Raw genomic sequence first — 25447 nt, 5'->3', positions numbered from 1 at the left:
CTTCTTAATAGACAAACAGGCTTATTCTGTTCAGGACAGCCCTGGGTATGATGCCATGTCATCTTGTAACTGTATATCAAACGTTGCCCAATTAGCGGGAGGGATGGGGGCAGCTTCTTGTCACGTGCAGTGCTCAAGTTCAGAATGGTTGTCAGTCAAAACCCACAGCCTGAGCTGTAACACAATTTACAGCATGTTACTGTACAGCCTGTCCATTCCAATTTAGGCCCTTATTTGTGCCCAAATCTGCCATTTTTAACCTATATACAGGTACAAGTGTAAAGGGCTACTGATGTAACGTGCTACCAACATCAAGGCATTTGACATTGCACGTTCATAGAACACTAAATGTTGTGTGGCAAACTAGTCCTATGCCTAGCCGGTTAGCTGACCTAAACAACAGTTTCTGTCATCATGAGTGGGTAAAGAAAGACAGTTGTCACCAGCGGTCATAAATGTTTGTGGCAGAGTTATATATAGCCTAGGCCTTATGGCAAAGAGATTCTTAGTAAAGCATCACTGCTGTTGTTATCCAGCAACACCAGAATGCAGCACAGAGAGCAGAACATACTCACTGTACCTTCAAAAGTCTCTTCACTGTGCTTAAAGCAGGGTTGTAGCCTACTTGCCTGCAATCCAAACTGTTATGTACTGCAAACTGAGCTTATCAATTTGTATTTCAGGCAAGGGATGGACAGCTCTGGTCCTGGAGAGCCACATTGTCTGCTGGTTGCAGTGTCCGCTGGTTTACATCCTCAAAGTTTAATCAGAGATTGATTCAGACTTGGGAAACCGGGTGTGTGTACTCTCTGGGCGATCAGAGAATTGAATGGATCAGTTGGGAACATGCGAGAAACAAAAACCAGCTGTACAGTCAGGCAATGTAGCGCTCCGCTATAAAGCAAGCTGCTGGTAACAAAGTGCCAAGACAGCAAAGTACCTCACCCTGGTGCTGTAAGGTTGGGGGTAAAGTATGGGGTGAGGGTTAAAAGTAGAGTTAGGGGTTGAAGTAGCCTAGTTTTTGTTGTTAGACAGCATGGTGAGATAGTGGAGGGACATCACACAAACCGAGATCGAAGATGGCCCGACACTGACCGAACCAAACAACCGTCACGGCTATATAATCGCTGTGACCTCATTTTTCTGAGCCAGTGGTGTCTCTACTCTTCTCTTTATTGGCTGGAAGGTGACAGCAGTTCTTTGAGATGTCAGTGGAATGGGCATTTGTTTTCTTAACTCTGTGATGTTTGTTTGTTAGGTTGACTTGACAGCCAATCACTTCCCGCTTCGTGTTCACCTCCCCTTTAACTGGAGACTGACAATACAATAGGCTGAATATTATACATTATGTGACAGAAATGGTGAAATACACAGCACAGTGTGTTCCCAACTCTCTAACACTTTGAGAGGAGAAGGGGAATAGTAAGCCAAGAGAGTGAGTCGATTACCCCTTCTGTCTTTCTATCCCCATCCCCCTTTCTTGTTACGGACTTAGAGCTTAAATAGAGGAAAACTGGGGGAACTGCCGGAGGGAGATGAGATGACTTACTATACAGTGCACTTAAGTACGTCCAGGGACCAGGCACAGTCTCTCCTTTCAACCTTCAGAAATTCCCCCGACAGTACTGACTGACTGACCGCAGTACTGACTGACTGACCGCAGTACTGACTGACCGCGGTACTGACTGACTGACCGCGGTACTGACTGACTGACCGCGGTACTGACTGACTGACCGCGGTACTGACTGACTGACCGCGGTACTGACTGACTGACCGCGGTACTGACTGACTGACCGCAGTACTGACTGACTGACCGCAGTACTGACTGACTGACTGCTTGATTGATTGATCACAGAACTGCCTGACAGACCACAGGACTGACTCCAGTCCAGTACTGACTGATCTTGGTCTTGTCACTGTCTCATTGGTATACACTAGGTCTTGTGGGTTTTAGTCTTGACTCGAACTCTGGTGTGTTCCTCTTCTAGGTAAATCCCACCTGGCCATCGTTCAGAAGGTGAACAACGAGGGGGAGGGGGATCCCTTCTACGAGGTGCTGGGATTGGTCACCTTGGAGGACGTAATCGAGGAGATCATCAAATCAGAGATCCTGGATGAGTCCGACCTTTATAGTGAGTCAAACTGCACGTCGACAATGGATCAATCCAGAGTCCATTTACTTAAACTGTAGTGAACTGTGTGGAGTGTAATGAGTTAAATTGGGCACGGCCATTAGTAAACCCTACTCTTGGAGAACTACCCTCCTGCAGGATTTGGTTCCAATCCTATTCTAACACATCTGATTCTACTAATCAGCTTCTCCTCAGGACCTTGATTAGCTGAATGAAGTGTGTAACTGCAGGGTTGTACTTGGTGGCATTTGGGCATGGTATGTTTTTATTTAAATGTATTTTGAATACATGTTCCCATTCAAAATGAACTAAATAGTTAAATAAAGGATAAAATAAATAATATGTGTAGGGCTAGAGCAAAAGTCTACCTATTAGCTTCCCAGGGGAGCGTTGGTCTCTCCTACTAAAGATTTGTTTTTCATTGAAAATGTTTGACGATAGTGAATTCACTAGTGTCATGTGCACGTGCTGTAACGTTTTTGACTTGGGGTTATTGTTTATAGGTGCCAGGTAGGTCGGCCTGCCAGATAAATTGTATGATTTTTCCTTTTTGTTTGTGAGGGAATGAGTCCCGTCTGGTCCGTCAAATCTATACCAATGCAAAGGACTGGAAAGTCAACTTTTCATTAACCATTAAAAACATTAGAAATAATTTAAAAACAATTAGCTCTGATGCTGCTGATGGTCATTAGTAGCTTACTAAACTTGTTAACTGTCTGGTACTCAGCACTCTATTGTCGCTCTAATCATTCTGACATCAATTTAAATGTAATCAAAAATCTAATCAAACACTTCATGAGAGCCCATGAGCTCATGTTGCACAACATTTCTATAGGCTATGCAATTGCATGAGAAAACAGTGATGGCCTCTATTAAAAAGAGGATCCCATCAGCTTTCTATAGGCTAGGCCTACTATATTTATTTCTAAACTTTCCTAATATTAAGCACATTGCTTCTCTTTACAACAGGAGTATAGCCTACCTGGCTGGCATGAAAATGAACCACAGGAAAGTGCATAGATGTATTTTTTCCCCTGCCCCTGTTTCGAGTCTGGTGCATGATAATGGTCCATTCTAAATCAAAACAAATTTCATACATATACTAAATATTATATGTAAAGACAAGATTAAATCAAGAACTGTCTGATGGGTTACAGTATTAGCCTATCACTTGTGAATTATAAAATCAGCAAGAAAATAAACGTCCTCTCACTGTCAACTGCGTTTATTTTCAGAAAACTTAACATGTGTAAATATTTGTATGAACATAAGATTCAACAACTGAGGCATAAACTGAACAAGTTCCACAGACATGTGACTAACAGAAATGGAATAATGTGTCCCTGAACAAAGGGGGGGTCAAAATAAAAAATAACTGGTGTGGCCACCAGCTGCATTAAGTACTGCAGTGCATCTCCTCCTCATGGACTGCACCAGATTTGCCAGTTCTTGCTGTGAGATGTTACCCCACTCTTCCACCAAGGCACCTGCAAGTTTCCGGACATTTCTGGGGGGTCCCAGATCCAACAGGTCTCAGACGTGCTCAATGGGATTGAGATCCCGGCTCTTCGCTGGCCATGGCAGAACACTGACATTCCTGTCTTGCAGGAAATCACGCACAGAACGAGCAGTATGGCTGGTGGCATTGCCATGCTGGAGGGGTCATGTCAGGATGAGCCTGCAGGAAGGGTACCACATGAGGGAGGAGGATGTCTTCCCTGTGACACACAGCGTTGAGATTGCCTGCAATGACAACAAGCTCAGTCCGATGATGCTGTGACACACCGCCCCAGACCATGACGGACCCTCCACTTCCAAATCGATCCTGTTCCAGAGTACAGGCCTCGGTGTAACGCTCATTTCTTCGACAATAAACGCGAATCCGACCATCACACCTGGTGAGACAAGAACATGACTCGTCAGTGAAGAGCACTTTTTGCCAGTCCTGTCTTGTCCAGCGACAGTGGGTTTGTGCCCATCAGCGACGTTGTTGCCGGTGATGTCTAGTGAGGACCTGCCTTACAACAGGCCTACAAGCTCTGTCCAGCCTCTCTCAGCCTATTGCGGACAGTCTGAGCACTGATGGAGGGATTGTTCCTTGTGTAACTCAGGCAGTTGTTGTTGCCATCTTGTACCCGTCCCGCAGGTGTGATGTTAGGATGTACCGATCCTGTGCAGGTGTTGTTACACGTGGTCTGCCACTGCAAGGACAATCAGCTGTCCGTCCTGTCTCCCTGTAGCACTGTCTTAGGCGTCTCACAGTAAGGACATTGCAATTTATTGCCCTGGCCACATCTGAAGTCCTCATGCTTCCTTGTAGCATGCCTAAGACACGTTCACACAGATGAGCAGGGACCCTGGCCATCTTTCTTTTGGTGTCTGTAGAAAGGCCTCTTTAGTGTCCCAAGTTTTCATAACTGTGACCTTAATTGCCTAAAGTGTCAGTGTCTTAATGACCGTTCCACAGGTACATGTTCATTAATTGATTATGGTTCATTGAACAAGCATGGGAAACAGTGTTTAAACCCTTTACAGTGAAGATCTGTGAAGTTATTTGGATTTTTACGAATTATCTTTGAAAGACAGGGTCCTGAAAAAGGGACATTTCTTTTTTTGCTGAGCTTATATTATCACTTGTGAATGATGCCCAGCATAAGAAACAATACCTTTTTTTGTGACTTGTTCGAATCATAGTCGCACACCTCATGTTGCCTAGCCCATAGGCCTATATGTTTTGATAAGGTTTTTATCACAACTAAAGTGGCCAAATTACTTCTTAAAATTAAGCACATTAATCTGCTTTACAAGGCATGTAGAGCCTAACTGGGCTACATAAGCAGTGTGTGAATTTCAAGTTTGGGGAAGATGATTTTCACCATAAAAATGCACATTTATAATAAGAACAATACATGAATAATCGTATTTGCGGTCACTTTTGATAATGGTGTTTTCCACCATCCTATGCTAATAATGTGGAGAAATAGGCTTATAGTTTATCACATTTTAAGCTAAATGTTCTGATCTGTTGCATCATCCTCATTGAGAAAAATGCTGGCTATTTAATAGGAAATGAATAGGTAAGCGCCCCATTGGGAGGAGAAGCACTGAGACGGTTCAGACAAATTCAGGGCTGTCACAACACGGGTCAGTGCTAAACATGTTAGTTGCCGGTTTCCCTCTCCTCTCTCCAGCTGACAATAGGAACAGAAAGAAGGTGGACCCTAACAAGAGAACGCGTGACTTCTCTGCTTTTAAACACACGGAGAACGAGTGCAAGGTGAAGATCTCTCCCCAGTTGATGCTGGCTGCGCATCGCTTCCTGGCTACAGGTGAGTGGACTGTCATAAGCACGTATGAGCCTTCCTAATGTCTTATAATACGTTTTGGAATAAATGGTCTCTCTAAATCAATGAAAATATCTATTTGTATCAACGGAACAGCTGGTATTTAGTCTGGATGATTATGGGATTAGACATAATTCTCATCACAAGTCTTATGATGCATTATAACCGCGTCTTAATGCATTATACGCCCTTTAAGTGTTACTGATCTGTCTGAATTGAAGGCGCTATCTGTAAGTCTGATTTCCGGGTGTGTCTCTCTCCCCATTCAACCCTCACCCCCTCTCTCCTTTCCAACAGAGGTGAGTCTGTTCAGTCCCTGTCAGGTCACTGAGAAGGTGTTACTGAGGATCCTGAGGCACCCTGATGTCATCCAGGAGATCAAATTCAATGACAGCGACAAGCGATCCGCTCTACACTACATCTACCAGAGAGGCAAACCTGTCGACTACTTCATACTCATACTGCAGGTACCCAGTACTCTCTCGCTCTCGCTCGCTCTCTCACACACCTCTACATCTGGCATAGAGGCAAACGTATATCGACTACTTTGTACTCATACTGCAGGTACACTCACACATGTGCAAAACACACACGCACTTAAACTGCAATACCACATTGTGGCATCTGTCCTAGTTTTACAGGTTTTATTTATTTAACCTTTATTTAACTAGGCATGGTAGACAGGTAGACTGCTCACTAACAGCTTTAAACACACACACGCAATCTGTCTGAAATCTGACTTGCCTACTACTTAATAAAACTGCATACTGTTGACTAATCGTACTACGTACTATTTAGAATGTACTGTTTAGTAAAATCGAAGCACTAAGTAACAAATATCAACATACTAAGCCATACTGAGAATTCATAATTTAATGCGTAATTGCATTGATTCCTGCCATTCGTTCATTCTGGTAAACTCGTCACCATATCTGATTATCAGCTGTTGTCAAGCACGTGGGTCTCAAGACGATTCTCTTCCTCAACAGTGTGCTGCAAATTCTACTAGATGACAAGCCGAAATGTATGAAATCCTTGTATTTAAAGCATAAAACATTTTTGAAATTTCACGTACTGTAAAGTACGTTCTATTTTTGCATACCCAAAATCTCTACTATTTACAACGCAAGTACAGGTATTCAGACACAGCCACAGACTTCTTGACTGTGAATTAGGCTCAACTGTGTGGTTCCTTTGCTGTGACTCAGCCAACTGGCTTTAGCTGTTTAAGTGTACAGCACAATGTACAGAGCCTAGTGAAAGTCTACACACCCCTTGTTGTACAATGTTCAGATTTAGGGATTCATTTAGATTTATTTTTTTGTACTGATCTACTCCACATATTTCAAAGTGAAAGAAAGTTAGAGAAATGAATCAATTAAAAATAAAGTAACGAAGATGTCTTGATTGCGTATGTCTTCACACCCCAGAGTTAATATTTGGTAGAAGCACCTTTAGCTGTCTATTAACTCTTAAGGCAACCTATGTCATTAGTTTTTGACAAAATTGCCCAAGCTCAGTCATTTTTTTTAAGCAGATTTAAGTGCTTACAGGTGTGTGTGTGTGTGTGTGTGTGTCAGTCAAGTGACCTTGTGTGACGCTTAGCTGTGGGGCAGACCTGCCCTTCACTAATTGATCCCTTTAATGTAAGGAGAAACCGAAAGAGGGAAGAGGAGGAGAGAGAGAGGGAGGATTGGAAAGGGGAGGAAAATACAGTTAAAGTCGGAAGTTTATATACACTTATGTTGGAGTCATTAAAACTCGTTTTTCAACCACTCCACAAATTTCTTGTTAACAAACTATAGTTTTGGCAAGTCGGTTAGGACATCTACTTTGTGCATGACACAAGTCATTTTTCCAACAATTGTTTACAGACAGATTATTTCCCTTATAATTCACGGTATCACAATTCCAGTGGGTCAGAAGTTTACATGCACTAAGTTGACTGTACCTTTAAACAGCTTGGAAAATTCCAGAAAATTATGTCATGTCTTTAAAAGCTTCTGATAGGCTAATTGACATAATTTGAGTCAATTGGAGGTGTACCTGTGGATGTATTTCAAGGCCTACCTTCACACTCAGTGCCTCTTTGCTTGACATCATGGGAAAATCAAAAGAAATCAGCCAAGACCCCAGAAAAAAAAATTGGAGACCTCCACAAGTCTGGTTGATCCTTGGGAGCAATTTCCAAATGCCTAAAGGTACCACGTTCATCTGTACAAACAATAGTACGCAAGTTTAAACACCATGGGACCACGCAGCCGTCATACCGCTCAGGAAGGAGATGCGTTCTGTCTCCTAGAGATGAACGTAGTTTGGTGCGAAAAGTGCAAATCAATCCCAGATCAATAACAAAGGACCTTGTGAAGATGCTGGAGGAAACGGGTACAAAAGTATCTATAGCCACAGTAAAACGAGTCCAATATCGACATAACCTGAAAGGCTGCTCAGCAAGGAAGAAGCCACTGCTCCAAAACCGCCATAAAATGCCAGACTACGGTTTGCAACTGCACATGGGGACAAAGATCATCGTTTTTGGATAAATGTCCTCTGGTCTGATGAAACAAAAAATTGAACTGTTTGGCCATAATGATCATTGTTATGTTTGGAGGAAAAAGGGGGAGGCTTGCAAGCCGAAGAACACCATCCCAACCGTGAAGCACGGGGGTGGCAGCATCATGTTGTGGAGGTGCTTTGCTGCAGGAGGGACTGGTGCACTTCACAAAATAGATGGCATCATGAAGTAGGAAAATTATCTGGATATACTGAAGCAACATCTCCAGACATCAGTCAGGAAGTTAAAGCTTGGTCGCAAATGGGTCTTCCAAATGGACAATGACCCTAAGCATACTTCCAAAGTTGTGGCAAAATGGCTTAAGGACAACAAAGTCAAGGTATTGGAGTGGCCATCACAAAGCCCTGACCTCAATCCAATAGAAAATTTGTGGGCAGAACTGAAAAAGCTTGTGTGAGCAAAGAGGCCTACAAACCTGACTCAGTTACACCAGCTCTGTCAGGAGGAATGGGCCAAAATTCACCCAACTTATTGTGGGAAGCTTGTGGAAGGCTACCTGAAACGTTTGACCCAAGTTAAACAATTTAAAGGCAATGCTACCAAATACTAATTGAGTGTATGTGAACTTCTGACCCACTGGGAATGTGATGAAAGAAATAAAAGCTGAAATAAATCATTCTCTCTACTATTATTCTGACATTTTACATTCTTAAAATAAAGTGGTGATCCTACCTGACCTTAAACAGGGAATTTTTACTTGGATTAAATGTCAGGAATTGTGAAAAACTGAGTTTAAATGTATTTGGCTAAGGTGTATGTAAACTTCTGACTTCAACTGTAGAATGTTGAGTGAGTGAGTGACTCTTTAACATCATTCTCATTCAGACAAGAATCACATCCCTTTTTAAGTCAGCACTATGCTGCATCAGGCACACACACATCAGTCCACTCTGACTGCAGACCGTAAAAGCCTGCAGTGTTTAGACTAGTGTGTTTGCCTAGCCCACAGACACACTGCCTCACAGAGCACATCATTAAATCATAGCCTGGAGTTCCGCTCCCTTAATGGCGGTCGGGCAAAGGTTAACCCTCCCCTCACACACACACACACCCTACCCCATGCTGATTCACTGGGGGGATTACCCAGATCACCCTGGGGAAGAGATCGGGGCGATGAGTCTTAAACGGCCCTGGGTTATCAGTCATTTCAGCATGGCTGTCAGTGTGTGTAATTGTGCAAGGTTTTAATCTCTTCTAAGAAAGGGCAAGGCACTACAAGTGTACATACCATAGCATACCACAATACACACAGACGATACATCAACACAACACATAGACCAGGGGTACTCAAGTGCTATTTATTGTTTACATAACCCTCCACTGACACTCATATAGCTGCCGACGTTATTCATGACCTTGTATCCCAGGCTGAGACAGAGTCACCTGAAGCAGTAAAGCTAATCATGGGGAACTTTAACCATCATATCAGCAATATGTTACTTGTCCTACCTGAAATTAAGCCTGTCTGGACCTCTGTTATGGTAGCATCCCAGGTGCGTATTTTTCCAAGGCGCTACCCAATCTTGGGGGTTCAGATCATAACATGGTTCAGCTCATCCCATCTACTGAAGCCCTCCAGGACTGTTTTGAGTCCACTGACTGGGCGGTCCTGACGGACAGAACCAATGACCTGGAAGAGGCAGCGCGTACTGTCTCAGAGGGCATCCGTTTCTGTGAGGATCTCGTTATTTCTAAAAAAGATAGTCAACATCTTCCCCAATAATAAACCGTGGGTAACTCAGGAATTAAAAGAGCTCCTCAACCAGAAAAAACAAGTGTTTTAAATCAGTGCAAGGCAGCATACGAAGACAAATTAGAAAACCTTTTCGAGGACAGTAGGAAAGGCTGGCAAGGGCTACAAACCATCACAGGCTACAAACCAATGAGACATTGTATGACCATTGAAATGACCTTGCTTTAGCAAATGATTTGAACAGTTTCTATTGTAGGTTTGATGTGTGATTTTACTTCGCAGCAGAAAGTGGCCTTGGACAGTAGAGACAGCATACCAGCTGTTGATGTACAGATTTCTCTGAATGACGTCAAGCAATATTTTCAACGTGTCAAGCAAACGAAAATCATATGGTCCAAAAGGCATCAGCAGCAAGGCAGTTCAGGCATGCGCAGACGAGCTCGCATTACCGTTCCAGAAGCTGTTCCAGCTGTCACTGAACTGTGGGATAATTCCAGTCTTATGGAAAAAGTCTACTGATTGTCCCAATACCTGAAAAGAACGAAAAGATCTGTACCTATGAAATGTTTTGGAAAAAGAAATTGAAAAAGAAATTCTCTCTAGTCTCCCATCCCAAATTAGAACCAAACCAATTTGCCTACCGTGCCTCTATGGCTGTTGATGATGAGTTACTGGTCAAGCTGAACAATATCTACGAACATTTTAGAAAAGGAAAATAGTCTAGTGAAATTGTGTTCATTGACTTCAGTAGCGCGTTTAACACCATCCAACACCACCTACTGGTGGATAAGCTGGTGAATTTGGGTGTCAGCTCTCTACTGATCAAGTGGATAAAAATGTTTCTTGAATAGTTTTCTTGAAATAAACGTTAAGAAAACGAAAGAGTTGGAAATTGATTTCAGAAGGAACAAAACTCCACCACCACCTACGAAGATCAATGGGGAATCAGTCGATAGAGTGACCACATATAAATACCTGGGAATCCAAATAGACAAACTGAAATGCAAGATCTGTGCCTTTGCAAAGATGAAGAAATTACAACAGATAATGTTTTTCTACGCAAACTGAACCGTTTTAATGTCGAACCGCCAAATCTTACAAATGTTCTGTAAATCTGTCCTCCAGAGTGTGCTGTCCTTTGGTCTGATATGCATGTTTGGAAACAAGACCAAGTCAAGCTTCAGCGCTTAAGACAGCGGGAAGGATAATTGGTATAGATCAAGAATCAGCCATCAACCTGTACACAAACCTCCTAAAACTTGATTTTACAGGACAGATCCCCTTCACTGAAAACTCAGTCATGGCAGCAGCCGGACAAGGGGAAAGAGCCTTCTTAAAAAGAAAATCAAAACAGATAGATATGGGGACTTTTTATTCCAACAGCCATTAGGCTGTGTGGTATTAGGTTGCTTCTTGTGTAAATATTTTCTGTCTGGATTTTAATGATTTGTATGTCTGTCTGTTGGTCCCTCGAGTATACAGCGTATTGCACTTTCACTTTTAAATGTGTAGCTATGGCACTTTTAATTAATTTTGTTGTGTGGTTTCTGTGTTTTCATGTTTTATGTACCGTCTTTTTAAGCAGATGGGATAATAAAGTTGACCTGAATCTGAAGTATTTGAGAAGGTCCAGTCACACACTTCCTTGGTGGCAAAGGTCTGGATGGATAATGTAATTTATCGGTGTAGTAACAAACCCCAAACTGTTCTCTCAGCCAACAAGAGGGGTGTGAACATTTTGTACTTTTAAAGCTAATTTCCCGCAATTTTTCACATTTAGCATGCAGCAGAGATTTTTTGTTGTTGCTGTTTTAAAGCAAATTTTCTGCAGTTCTACACATTCTTCCATGTCTTGTGTGTGTTTATGATACCAGGGGACGAAGCCCGACCGTGTGGGGAAAAAAATAAAACATTTCTGTGTGTGTTGTTTTATTGATGACACCCAAGGTGACACTGTAGATACAGGTACAGCAACATGAGCACAGTTGCTCTGGTTTCACTATTCAGGAAGGTGTGTGTGCACGGTTGTGTGTGTATGTGTCATCTGTTGGGGGTCATTGGGGGGGTGTGTGTGTGTGTGTGTGTGTGAGTGAGAGAGAGAGACACTGGAACCTCAGCATGCACACCTGCACTGTGATATAATATTGATGAGACCGCCAGGGTTCTCTCTTACCTTGGTAGGAAGGCTCAGTCATAGAAACGTAGCAGATAGATCAGACAACATTAGCAGTAGAAATAGAATCATAATAATCCATAATTATCATGTTATAATAATCCTGGTCAGATGCTCAGGCTTAACTTGACGACTGCATAAATCGTGCATTGATGTCAATGTAGAAACATAGTAGATGGAAGAGACAACACCACTGAAGCAGTAGAAACGCTGCATCTCTGCATGTTCACTTTGTCCGACAGATCTGTGTGTGTTAATGTATATGAAATAAAGGTAAATCCCTGCACGCTGATGAATGCTCTTGCGGTTTTATTGTGCAAACTACTCATCAGTGTGTGGGTATCTATCTTTATTTAATTGGTTTACTTTTTGTTCACAGCGCCTGCAAGTCAGTGTATGTTGCTTTGAAACTCTGTGTGTGTGTGTTCCTCAGGGGCGTGTGGAGGTGGAGGCTGGAAACGAGAACATGAAGTTTGAGACAGGACCCTTCTCCTACTATGGAGTCATGGCTCTTAGCTCACCATCACTGGGTGAGCACACACACACACGTAATGTATATATGATCAGACCACAGACACAAGCAATGCACATGCCACAGAGATACACACGGCACAGAGATACACACCTAGACTCTCTCTTTTTCCCCCTTCCTCTCACATACACAAACAATGTGATAACTCTCTGTGCGCTTGCCTCTGTCTAAACTTGTTTCAGTCAGATAGTGTTTCTAGTCTTCAGCATTTCGGCCTTAAATTTTTATTCCTGAAACACCAGCTTCGCTGACCAACATCCAGAAATGCTCAACTCAAACACCCACACGCCAGAAGGGACAGGGGAAACGATCCAACTAGCACTGTGCACAGCTCACAATGAGGTGTGTGTGTTAGCAAAGCTCACAAGTAGGTGAGTGTGTGTAATCACTTGGGTTTTAGGAGATCCAACAGACAGAAATGTGATCCACAGCTGATGTAATAAACAGGTAGAAAGAAACGTACACCACTGTTACCTAGGGCTGTTGCGGTGACCGTATTACCACCACACCGGCGGTCGAGAATCATGAAGGCAGTCAAATTCCACGTGACCATTTAGTCATGGCAATTAGGCTTCTCCAGGCTCTGATGCTGCTGATGGTCATTAGCAGCCTACCAAACTTGATAACTGCCTGGTATTCAGCACTCTATTGTCCTCTAATCACTCTGACATCAGTGCAAATGTAATCAAAAATCTAATCGAACACTGAGAGAGCCCATGAGCTCATGTTGTACAACATTTCTATAGGCTATGCAATTGCCTGAGAAAACAGAGTGATGGCCTTTATTAAAGGGTGGGAGGCCAAATTTCTCACATATATTATTTAGTATATGTAAAGACAAGATTAAATCAAGAATAATCTGATGGGTGACAGTATTCGCCTATATTTTTGCGACTTTTTTTGAATCGTAGTCGCACACCTCATGTAGCCTAGCCCATAGGCCTGTATGTTTTGTTAAGGTTTGTATCACAACTGAAGTGGCCAAATAACTTCTCAATATTAAGCTAATTAATCTGCTTTACAAGGGCATACATAAGCAGCGTGTGAGTTTTCGAGTTTGGGGAAGATAGCTTTCACCATAAAAATGCACATTTATGATAAAAGCATGACATGCTTTATTGCATTTGCGGTCACTTTTGATAATAGCGTTTTCCAGCTAATGGAACATTCTCACTTATAGCCTACTGCTGTGTGAGCGCATTGCTGCGCTTATAATGTGAAGAAATAAACTATTAGGCTATCAACATTTTAAGATAAACATTCTGATCTGTTGCGTTTGCCTCATTACTTTTAAAAAGTTTTTTTGACGCTAGTGGTTGTATTAATTTGGGATCTATCGCATCCCACAACTGTCCCAGACTATGTTTGGAATATTTCTCACACAGAATAGAATAGGTCGGTTTTTGTACTATGGGGGATAGTAGATTGACATAGGCTAGTACTTTTGCTGTTCGTTAGGCCTACTCATCTTATTGGCTGACGAAAGTAAATGTGGACAGTTCTTCCAATATCTTCAATATGCGCCTCGGAATTGGATAAGGACGCGCACAGTTGCGTCCCTGATGTTTATGTCTTCACTTGTAGCCTGTGAAAAAAAAACAATCACGTGATGGAGAGCCATGTGAGTGAGAAGTGCTTTGGAGCATGCAGCACTCGGGGAGAAGGGCACATCGCAGCACTCCGACACAATGGTCACTGGCCGCAAAAGGCATGGATTTTTTTAGGATGCGTTGCGGCCACACAAAGGGGATGCCGACAGGAAATTCGAGGCATTATCAAATGCTAGTCACATTGTGAATGAGAGACTGATGTAGTGTGTACAGCCTGCGCAAGAACCAAAGCAGAGCTCATGCCTTTCACGCAACTTTGTTCAGATCATCATTAGTCGCATCATGCAGCCTTACAATGTATTAAAAATCAAAACATATAGCCCAACGTTTGTTGAACAACTGAAGTTACATTAATAACTCTAAATTAAGCATATAGGAGTACCTATTTCTTTGTTAACCGCTCAACGCAGAATAACCGCATGTGCACACTCAAATCGTTTGGAGAAAATATAATTTTTATATTTTATTCGGCTTTGTTCAATTGTTTTCTTCATACTATAAAATAATATAAAATAATGCCACGTCTGCTAAATGAACTAGTGTAGCCCACAGCCATTTGGCATAGCCAGATCAGGACCTAACATAAGCAAAACTCAGTATGCTATTCAGTTCTTCTGAATAATACTACATTTTCTTCATATCATGTTCCTTTAGACCTGTCTAAAATAAATATGGAATTTATTGTGAAGGTGTAGGCTATATTACATGGATTTATTATAATTTTTTTAATGTATATGTTCCAAAGTTCTGCATCAGTGGCTTGTAGGCTATGTGTGTAAGCCAGTAGATGCTAAATTTGTTTATGTTAATTAATGGTCAATTGCTGTGAGACCAACAGTTATTTGCTTGACAATCACCGGCTGATGCAATTTCGTGACCGCCACAGCCCTAGTGTCACCTATAAAGGACAAGGGGTGTGTGTGTGTGCGCGCGCCAATGATGGGGGTGTGTGCATATCTGAGAGAGCATAGTTGGCTGAAGGGTGATGACGCCACAGTGCTGGAGGAGAGAAATGTATTGCTTAGTCCAGATACTTTAGAAACGCTGATGACACCTAGTGGTCAGATACCAGTATGACTAGCAGACATAGCTGCTCTGAAATATATTATCTAACTAGGCAAGTCAGGTAAGAACAAATTCTTATTTACAATGACGGCAAAACTCGGACGACGCTGGGCCAATTGTATGCTGCCCTATGGGACTCCCAATCACGGCCGGTTGTGATACAGCGTGGAATCAACCAGGGTGTCTGTAGTGACTCCTCGAGCACTGACATGCAGTGCCTTAGACCGCTGCAGCACTCGGAAGCATACTCGGAAGCATCTACATAATCAATGTAGAGATGCTGTAAGTCATATAAATGGATGGAGATGAGCTTTCAATGTTGCCAGTAGTGTAGTACCTCTGTAGATGGTGTTACACATGCAAGCATGAGCAGAGTAGGTTCTGGTTGTCAAAAGCCTGTTAAATGTTAAATCATCTTTCTCTCTCTCTGTGATAGCCTTCTCTGTGCTTTGTGTGCGCAGCATCTATGTAATGTGTGTGTGCATGCGCTATATGATGTGCACTGTACTACTGCCTACATGTGTCAAACTGTGTCCAACTCATGTCAGCGTCTGATGTCACTCAGTTACGCCCCTCCCATTGGGCAATCTGCCCCCTCCAATCCGACAGCAGGCCTTCGTTGACCTGTGAAAATGACGAGTCACCCGGGGCGAATCTGAAATTGCATCCTATCCCCTATGTAGTGCACTACTTTATGCCATAGCCTTATGTGGCTAATCCTGGCCAAAAGTAGTGCACTATAATAGGGAATGGAGTGCCATTTTGGACACAGCCTCAGTGAATGGTTCACTAAATGATGTATTGAGGTGAAAATGTCAATGTGCTCTGTGAAGGAGAAAGGTTTCTCTCTTCAGGGCACCCTACAGTGCTGTTAACCACTACAGTGCTGTTACTGCCTATCGCTGATTAAACGAGAGCGTCTTTCTCTCTCCCCCCTTCTCCCACTCTTCGCTCAGCCGTAACTCCCCCTCTCTCCCCATCAGTGGCGTCCCCTCCTCCACGACGTCTCTCTTTAAAGAGATTCTCTCTGTTCTCTCGCTTCCCAGGTAAAGAACCAACCGCCCCGAGGGGAGGGGTAACATGAGGGAGGGAGGGGCCACTTTTTATCCCAAGATCACCTTTTTTGTTTCCCTCCCATCATCCTCTTCTTCAGAGCCCTGCTCCAGCAAGTACAACCTGATAGACAGACAGCCTAGAGATCCACTAGAATATCAATACTTTACATTTAGGGTCAGTTATACCAAGTGTTTGCCTTACCTGCTTTTCTTTGAAGTAGAATAAAATAGGAAAACGTTCTGCTCTTACCTCCCAAGATGTTATTCTTCTCTCATTCTGTGTTTGTTTTATTCCCTCTGAAAACCAAAGGGTGCAAAGCCTTAGTAATCTAATCAGGCCTTACTGTGAGTCAGCTATCGAGAGCATTAGTTAGAGCAGGGTTTCCCATACTCGGTTCTGGGGCCCCCTCTGGATGCACGTTTTGGTTTATGCCCTGGCACTACACAGCTGATTCAAATAACCAACTCATCATCAAGCTTTGATTTTGAATCAGCTTGGGAAACCCTGCTCTAACGCTCTCCTCCAGCACTCGATAGCCGACTCACAGTAGCCTGGTGAAACCAGACTGAACACTGCGCTCGTTATTGTTTCACTTAATGTCACTGGTTTAACGACTCACAGGAGCCGTAATGGTTAAACGTTGAATGCCGCTCGAGATGAGTCAGCTGCGCTAATCCTAGCTAATAGTGTATTGTTAGCATAATATTTGCGTCTAATACTATTTAATGCCGATTTATGCTCCACTATACCATCTGGTGGAGTAGGATGGTATTGAATTAATAGGTTGGTGGACAAGTCGGTGCTCTGCAGTGGTCTCTCTCTCTTAGTGACTGAGTGATGTGGTGAGGTTCTACTTGCAGTTCTTACTCGGCCGATGACTGCTGATGATGGCAGCTGAGCCCTATGTGCTTTTGACAGATTGTATGCCACGTCAGGTCACATCAGTGGGTTTGTCCTCAGTCAGCAGGGCAGAGCAGAGCAGCCTGGGACAACGTCACTCAGTTGACAGGCCCTGTTCCAATAAGGTAAGGGTTAAGTTGAAGTTACATGCATATTATGCGTCTTTCCTTCCTTCCTTTCCTTCCTTCCTTGGTCTCTTCCTTGGAATACTCACTGATCTGGTTTCCTCAGTACTGCTTTCACCAGTGACGTGGAAGGAAGGAAGGAAGGATGGAGGGAAAGAAAGAAGGAAGGAAGCATTATCGTCATATTGGAGCAGTGTCAGGGACTTGACATGGGTGATTCCAATTTCTTCAGACCTGTGTCAGAGCTGGACTACACAGTACCGACTGAGGAAGAGGAGGAATAGAGGAGGAAGGAAGAAACTTGCTGGATGGGGCTCTAGGTGGAGCCACTCTGCTCCACGGCACTACCTCTCATATCTGACCTCTAACCCCTACTAGTTGCCCTAACCACTGGTCCAGGGTCAGATGTTTCCTTATTACCGCATTGGTTACATTTTGGGTAATCTGATACTAGGTCTGTGGTTAAAGGCATCTTCTACTGTATCTTGTGCGATTACCTGATCCTGTCACTAGCATAGAATTAGAGTTCTATGGTCACTACTCACTCACTTCAAAGAAATCACCAAACTACTTCTGACCCACTTACTACTTCCTATACCATATAGTTCCCTAACCCCTTCCCCTAGGCACTAGATCTGAAAAGAGCATATACATATAGGCAATAGGATGACAGTTCAACCCAGCCTACCAAAAGACACGGTGATACTATTACCATTTTGTCAATACCTATCCAATGTTTTTAGATGTGTGCCTAGAAGGAACGAGCTAGGGGTCAAAATTGGAACAGGGCATGCATCACTCACTACACACTCCTTAACCCCAACTTACCCAACCACGAACACTCGTACACAGTTACGACCCCCCCACCCCACCTCCCCCCATGCCAATCAGAGCCTCATTTGCATGGCATGCCTGGCGAGCCGATCTCTGAGCCACGGTGAACGCTCAGGAACACCAAAACGCCCACAGGTGACTTGGTTAAGCACAGAACCATCGTTGATTAGTTGCCATAATGCCATTTCTCCTGATCCTGGCTGTTGATTGGTCCCCATCACCCCCTATACTTGATGTGATATGGGGAAGCCTAACACCTGATATAATCCCTCCCTCCCTCCCAGCATATAGTCATAATTTAACCCCATCCTCCCCTGTAATCACCAATCATACTCAACCTTCATCTTTGGGTGTGCATATGTTTGTGTTGCTGTGTTGTGCATATATACCTGTTGCTCTCTGTGATGCTGTGTGTATACATTTGCATTGCTGTGTGTACAATGCTGTGAAAAGATATTTGCCCCCTTTCATAAATATTCTCGATTTTAGCATATTTTTGACTATGATTTTTACCAGATCTTCAACCAAAACCTAATATTAGATAAAGGGAACCTGAGTGAACAAATAACACTAAATGGTGATACTTATTTAATTTCTTTAATAAACAAACTTATGCGACACCCAATGCCGCTATGTGAAAACTAATTGCACCCTTACACTCGTTGAACTGGTTGCGCCATCTTGATCTACAATGGCTGCAACCAAACGCTTCCTGTAGTTGCTGATCAGTCTCACACCTATAGTACCAGTCAAAAGTTTGGACACATGCATTCCAGGTGTCTACCTCATGAAGCTAGTTGAGAGAATGCCAAGAGTGTGCAAAGGATGGCTAGGTCTGGACTTTGACTAGTTCATTCCAAAACAACAACAAACAAATATTGCTTTTCAGCCATTCTGATGCAGACTTGCTCGTGTGATTTCGATCATTGTCTTGCTGCATGACCCCGCTGCCCTTTCGCGTCAAATCATGGACCTAGTGCCTGACATTCTCCTTTTTAGAGTTCTCTGTAAGGGAGCAATTGCTTTTTCACACAGGGGCATTGGGTGTTGCGTAACTTGGTTTATGAAATAAAATAAAAGTATCAAAATGTTATTTGTTCACTTTTTCATGGCACTGTAGGTGTGACAGCACGTGTTGTGTGTTCACTAACCTCCAGTATCCGTCTGGTGATCGAAACCATACTGTAGTGTTTGTCATTAACTTAATGTCTCTGTCGTTGCTGTCAGCCGTGCCAAATACTGTTTATATTGCTCTGGCTACTCTCACTACAATCATATCCTCCTACTGTCTCTATCCCATCAATAGACAATCTCATTCTCTTTTCATGTTGATTTCTCTAATTCACTGTTCTGTGTGTGCCTGAATGTGCATGTGTGTGTTTTATGTACTGTGTGCGTGCTTGTGTGCATTATTGCAAATGTGGATGTGTGAGCCCGTGGGAATGTGCGTGTTTGTGTACTTTGTGTGTGTGGGTTATCCCCAGCTCACCCGCTCTCTCCCTCACCGTATCTCAGAGTTCCGTTCTCCTACTCACGCGAGTGGTCTGAACCGCTCGGCGTCGCTAAGCTGCACTGAGCGTGGCGCTTCCGGAGAATGCGGCTCAGTAACTGCTAGCAACACGCAGCTCACCGCCTGCCAGTACACACCAGACTTCTACGTACGGGCTCTCACTGACCTGCAATATGTCAAGGTAACTCTCTCACCTTTAACCTCTAACCCCTGCCAGTGCCATGGAAATGGAAAAACTACAATGGGAAAAGGCCCTATTTCTACAGTTGTGCTGGTTTAAAAGTTACAATTTCTGCAGCACAGGCATTTGAAAAGAAAGTCGTTAATGTGACAAACTCTCTCGCAGTGACGTCTCCAAATTTTGTTTACAATTATCTAAGACTAACCCATGTAATGAAACGGTGACCTGAAATATTTCAGAAATTAGCCCAGACATTTCAGCCCACTATTCAGCTCTGCTGAGAAACGTTTTACCAGCCCAACTGAATGGCCAGCAGTGGTGTAGTGGAGGGTAAGCACACGTAAACGCTGTTTATGCAGCTTTTTTATTTTGCAGGAGCGTTTACCCACCTTTTGCAGAAAAATGCATTCAAAGTATAGGGAGCGTTACATCTCTGAGGGCCAGTGCACCCTGGGTTGTCCCTGTGATGATGATTGGCTGTTCAATACCTCCTATACCATGACGCCATACTCTCTCAAAGCACGCTTTGCAGTCTCTCTCATATACTTGTTCTTCCTCTCCTCCCTCTTCCTAACACTCTCTTTCCTCTCCTCAGATCACTCGTTCTCAGTACCAGAATGGTCTGCTGGCGTCGAGGCTGGACAGCACCCCCCAGTCCCCCGAGGGCAGCCACCCCCGTCTGGACAGCACCTCTGCTCTCCCGCTCCCCATCACCCCACCAGCCCCTCCCCGTACCCCCCTCCCCCTGGCCACCACACCTTTCAAGCGCCCCCTTGCTCTCCCCCAACCCACCCCCCCTCCCACCAACCGTACCCCCTTACCCCAAACCACCACTCCCACTCAAGTCAACCCCCGCCCGGCCCTGCCCCTATCCACCCCTCCTCCCACCAAAGGCACCCCTCTTCCTCAAACACCTCCTCCTCCCTCCTCGGGTGCACGCACCACTCACCCGCCTCCGCCCTCCACCTCCTCTCTCCCCCACCCACCTCTTCCCTGCACCTCTCTCCCCCCCAAATCCCCCTCTTCCGCGAGGCCAGGGGGGGAGAACGGGCCGGGTGAGAAGACCTCTCTGCTCTCTGAGCAGCCGCAAAACTGCGTAAGCGGCACACGCAGGCCCAGCTACCCACAAACACACACACAACACCCTCACACACACCAACACCTACACACACATGTGCACACCATCAGTCACGCACACACAGAGAGCACCATCTGACAACAACCCCTGTGGGGGGATGGGGGGGTTGTTAAGATTTGTAAAAAATGAATGCACACACAAGTTTTGTTGGCCGTGGACTGACTACCCCTGGAGCACTGGAAGATTCTAAGGTGCATTGTGGGAATCCTCATGTCTCTGTCCTCCTATCCGCCCACCTACCTCTCAAGATGGGGTGAAGAGAGAGAGAGAGAGACGGGGAACACTGGTGCATTACACACTTGTGCAGAGGTCCTTGTGTGTGATGTATCTCGTCTCAGTCATACGGTTCAGTGCGTGTGTATGCAATGTGTGTTTGCCAGTTTTACGGTGGCTGCAGGCACAGTCTGGGATCAGCTTTGTTGGTGGGGAGGACGGGGGAGGAGGGTTGAGGAGGGGGAGATAGACCACCACGTATAGCATGTTTATAATATGTGTTGATTCTCTGCACTTCGGTTGTCGGTATAAATAAATATAGAAATATGACCTGTAGTGACAGCAAAATATGTTTTTAAAGAGAAATGTAGTGATATTTAGAGATTCATGCATTTTTAGCTTAGTGTTCACTGTGAATTCTCACCTACACGCACCTGGGTTCTCTAAAACACTTCCTGACTTCCTGTACCACTCCCCTCCCACATGCTCCGTTTCCATGGAAATGACATTCAACCCCCCCCCCGAACACAAATGGAACATTCTCAGGAGGGATTTCTAGAATCTTGGTTTATTTTTTTGTTTATTTTTGGTGTCTGTTCTTTATTTCTTGCAAATATGGCAATTTCCAAAAAAACTTTAGTATTAGGGGATTGTTGAGTTTGGAGCCTGTTGACACGGGCTCGACAGGAGTGTAGTGGTTTGTGTGTGTACCTCCTGAGCTGTCTCTCATTTCGGAAAGTTTATGAAATGAAACAGCCATACAAGTGGTTGATCACAGGCCTACCAAGCTGGGGTGGAGGGCGGGGTTGCTGGAGGGGAGGAGTTGGCTGGCTAATTGACTGACGGGTGGGTTTGTTTACCATGAACCCACCTCCTAACCAGAGATGTGAAGTATATTATATGATTAATTATTTAAATATGAATATATTTATTTTGCATTACAGATTACTTTTGTATGTATTTTGAGATTTATTTGATGTCAATGTTTTATATTCTATCGATTTTGTTTTTCTTTTGTTGAAGACTTTCAAAACTCCATGTACTGTGACTGATGACACTGACACTCCTGAACAGAGACTTTGCTACTGTACTGCAACCAACTCCCCCAGAACCTACAAACTCTCAAACACACCTAACTGAACAGAGCTCAATTCAACTATGATACTAGCTCCCCTTTCTTTTTGTATTATTGTATAATTTCCCTATGATATTAGCTCAGCTTCCTATTTGTGAACATGGCTCAATTCAACTACAGTACTAGCTACTTTTCCTGTTTGTATAATTTCACATAATAAGCAGTGGACTAGCATTTGGGTGGCTGAGACACTGTGGTTTAACATGATTGGTTGCTTTGGAGTGATGTCACGAGTGTTATTGTGTGATGTCACAATGGAATCTAGAAGTCACTGTTTTCAGGGGTGATGTCACTATGGAGTTAAAAATTCCACTTTGTGATGCCACAATGGAGTTGAGTTCAGAGTTTGTGTGACGTCACAGTGGAGTTTAGAATTGAGTTGTACTGTTTGATGATACAATCAGTGAGGGGTTGTTGCCACTGCTAATGACACGACATGGAAAAAAGGCACGCCACCACCACCACAATGTTCCCTTACCATTTACATTGTAGATACTCCAAAAAGACATTCCAAAACAGGAGATCCACAATTGACCCTTCAGATTCAATCTGATGTAGGATTTATTGTGTGTATAAATGAAACTGTTACACGCACTGTGCCCTGCCGTGCTGTCTTAGAGATTACTACGTGTTTCCCTCACCATGCATTCTCTCTGGATGGAGGGCAGACCAGACATATAATGCTGCTAGCATCTACCTATCTTGATCCCTAGAAATATATTATGAAGTAACTCAAGCAACGGTCGACATGAAGAAAGAAAATGTACACATACAAATGTATTTCTAAGTAAATACTTACCACTGGTAAGAAAATAACTTTAGAACAACGAGGTAGAACTGAGTATTTATTCCAAAGAATTTCTGTAAGATCTGTTCCACAGGGAAAAGTTCCTACCTGAATTTTAAGAGTATATCCCCTCCTTAGAATTGGAATGAATAGAACGGACACACACCCCTCAGTACAGGGTATTGAATGGGGTCGGCCATTCTAGGATTTCTAAGTCTATGGTTGGTGCAGCCTTAACACACTACTACTACACAAAAACCCTAGACCTGACTGCTGGTTCACATAGGTCACTTCATAGCATTGGTCCTTACTGGTTCCGTTACACCACTGGTCTAGTTCTCAGTCTAGCCACTGGTTGGCTGCGAGGCTCCTAGTCTGTACTGAGAACGGTCAGATTATGAAAGCGTTGTTCGACTACTTAGAAATGTTGTATTTATTTGAAAGAATATTATTACTTGTCATTTTTGTGCTGTGTTCTCTCATGTGAAACATGCTTTCATTTGTGACAGACAATCATGTCTGTCAACGGGTTACTGGGACGGAGGAAGAGATTTGTTATATATTTCCTGCTTGTACTATGTTACTGTGAATACTACTGTATATTGTGAAGAAATTGGCATTTGTCTACTATATTATCTGTGATGGGAGTGAGAGGGGGATGCCTATATGGAACACGTATAAAGTAGGCTCTGTGAGAATACTTACTGGATATAAGAACTTTTATCTCCTTCGACTAAGACATTTTACTTGGAAGATATTGAATTAGCAATAAAAACATTGCTCTGTTTTGACCTCAAAGAACATTTCTACCTTTCTCTCAAATTCATTTTTCCCCCATTGAAGTAGCATGTAGTAGCATTCTGACCATGATTTATTGCAGCACTGTGCTAATGTAGCTGTTAGCTTATGTTATGTGCTAATGTAGCTGTTAGCTTATGTTATGTCTGGCTAGACTGAACTACCTTGCTCTTCACTAGCACTCCTCCTTTCCCTCATCTCCTTTCCTTTTCCATTCTTCTTTCCTCTCCTCTTCCTCCCTACTCTGCTACTTTCCTTACCCTCTCCCCCAGCTCCTCTCCCCTCACACCCCCACTTCTTCTCCTCTCCTGCCGGTCATGTTATATTGAAATTCCTTGACTGCTGGTCTGAACAGTCTTATAAGCTCTTTTTAATGTCCAGATCCTTCTAGCTGGTGGGTGGTTCCTGGCGGGAGGGCGAGGCTTAACTGGCAGCCAGGCTCTGCTCTGCCGTGTTGTTAGCTCAGTGCCCCAGTGTGATTATTCGACCTAAACAAGGAGGGTTTAAGATTTCTGGTGCTGTATTCTCAACCAGGGACAGCTTTTCCACTGTGTAGACAAAGGGATGCCATACTAGCCTGGTCCCAGATCTGTTTGGGCTCTCGGCCAACTACTATTTGACCATATAGGAGATGGCACAAACAGATCTGGGTTCAAGCTGGTGCCATACTGCTAGCTTGGGAACCAGAACCCTACAATGGAGTAGAATAGAACACTGTCCTCCACGAAGGATGTTTTTTTTTGTGTGTGCATGGAATTAGAATGAGTTCAATGATTATAAACACTAGTCTAATACAGGTTACTCAGACAGAGATAAGACCAGTAGTCCAGTGTCAGCCCCATATGTAAAAACACACACTGAACAGTCTGACAGACTAGGGGTCTGGCCTCCAGGTACACACACTAATCTCTTTATCTCTGCTTGAGTCTTCCACAAGAAGCTGGTCAGTGATGAAGTTCTGAAGGTTAGATTTATTTATTACTTAAAGTTCGGGTTTGGAGTGCTTGTTTTCAACAACTATGACTTTCATGTTTAATGACTGATCAGCGGTAAGTTCTGTGGTAGAGACTGATGTTTTTCCTCTCTGTTATTTTCTTTTTTGGAGGGGGATGTTGATTGAAGAGTAAATGCCTGTAACTTCATCTTACCCCTGGGTTGTTTAACTTAAAGCAAAGTGTACATACTGTTTTATAATGACTTTGGAGGGAGCTGTGAAGAAGTCAACATGGGGTTAATAAACCTGATTATATTTCTCTACGTAAACTACTGTCTCCTGTGCTCTTTTTATTTGACTGTCCGCGTTTACTGTTTTTCTCACTTAGTTGAGTCAAATGTACAAAAACAGATGAAGAATTTCCCACAATTGCAATGTCAACAGTAGGTCACAAAGATTAGTGACTGTTGGCAAACAGTAGAGCTATGTGACAAAGTAGGCTAAGTAACAAAAGGTAAACAAAAATGCTCTGTGGTGCATAACTTCACAACAGCACAAAGTCATCTAGTTCACTTTGTTAGGTACAAAGTATGCAGGTGCAGTAGAAGTCTTCCACTGCATGTCCATACTGTGTTTTCATCTGGGTTACATGGTAACTACAGAGTTTGGTTCAGTGACAGATGCTTCACAGGAATCCTTAATCAGTAACCAT

At 43.4% G+C, this 25447-nt stretch overlaps 1 protein-coding gene across 4 annotated transcripts in view; it reads left to right on the top strand.

Annotated features, from left to right (window-relative positions):
- LOC106562917 (metal transporter CNNM4) overlaps positions 1-25064 on the top strand; it is a 29251-nt gene extending 4187 nt beyond the window's left edge. The window contains exons 2-8 of one of the 4 annotated variants that reach the window (XM_014128014.3): positions 1989-2132; positions 5324-5461; positions 5774-5943; positions 12351-12447; positions 16081-16170; positions 19555-19730; positions 20326-25064. In XM_014128014.3, coding sequence (XP_013983489.2) covers positions 1989-2132; positions 5324-5461; positions 5774-5943; positions 12351-12447; positions 16081-16170; positions 19555-19730; positions 20326-20946 — 1436 coding nt within the window. In that variant the 3' untranslated portion in view covers positions 20947-25064. Of the gene's footprint in view, positions 1-1988; positions 2133-5323; positions 5462-5773; positions 5944-12350; positions 12448-16080; positions 17206-17311; positions 19814-19969 lie in introns of those variants that run through there. The other 3 variants (XM_014128015.3, XR_014379426.1, XM_045689845.2) reach the window with 3 other exon arrangements.
- The last annotated feature ends 383 nt before the right edge of the window (positions 25065-25447 follow it).

This window comes from Salmo salar, chromosome 11, assembly GCF_965601325.2.
Source record: "Salmo salar chromosome 11, fSalSal1, whole genome shotgun sequence".
Lineage (NCBI taxonomy): Eukaryota > Metazoa > Chordata > Actinopteri > Salmoniformes > Salmonidae > Salmo > Salmo salar.
The sequence above is the reverse complement of the archived record's forward strand: the minus strand, read 5'-3'. Positions and strand labels throughout refer to the sequence as shown.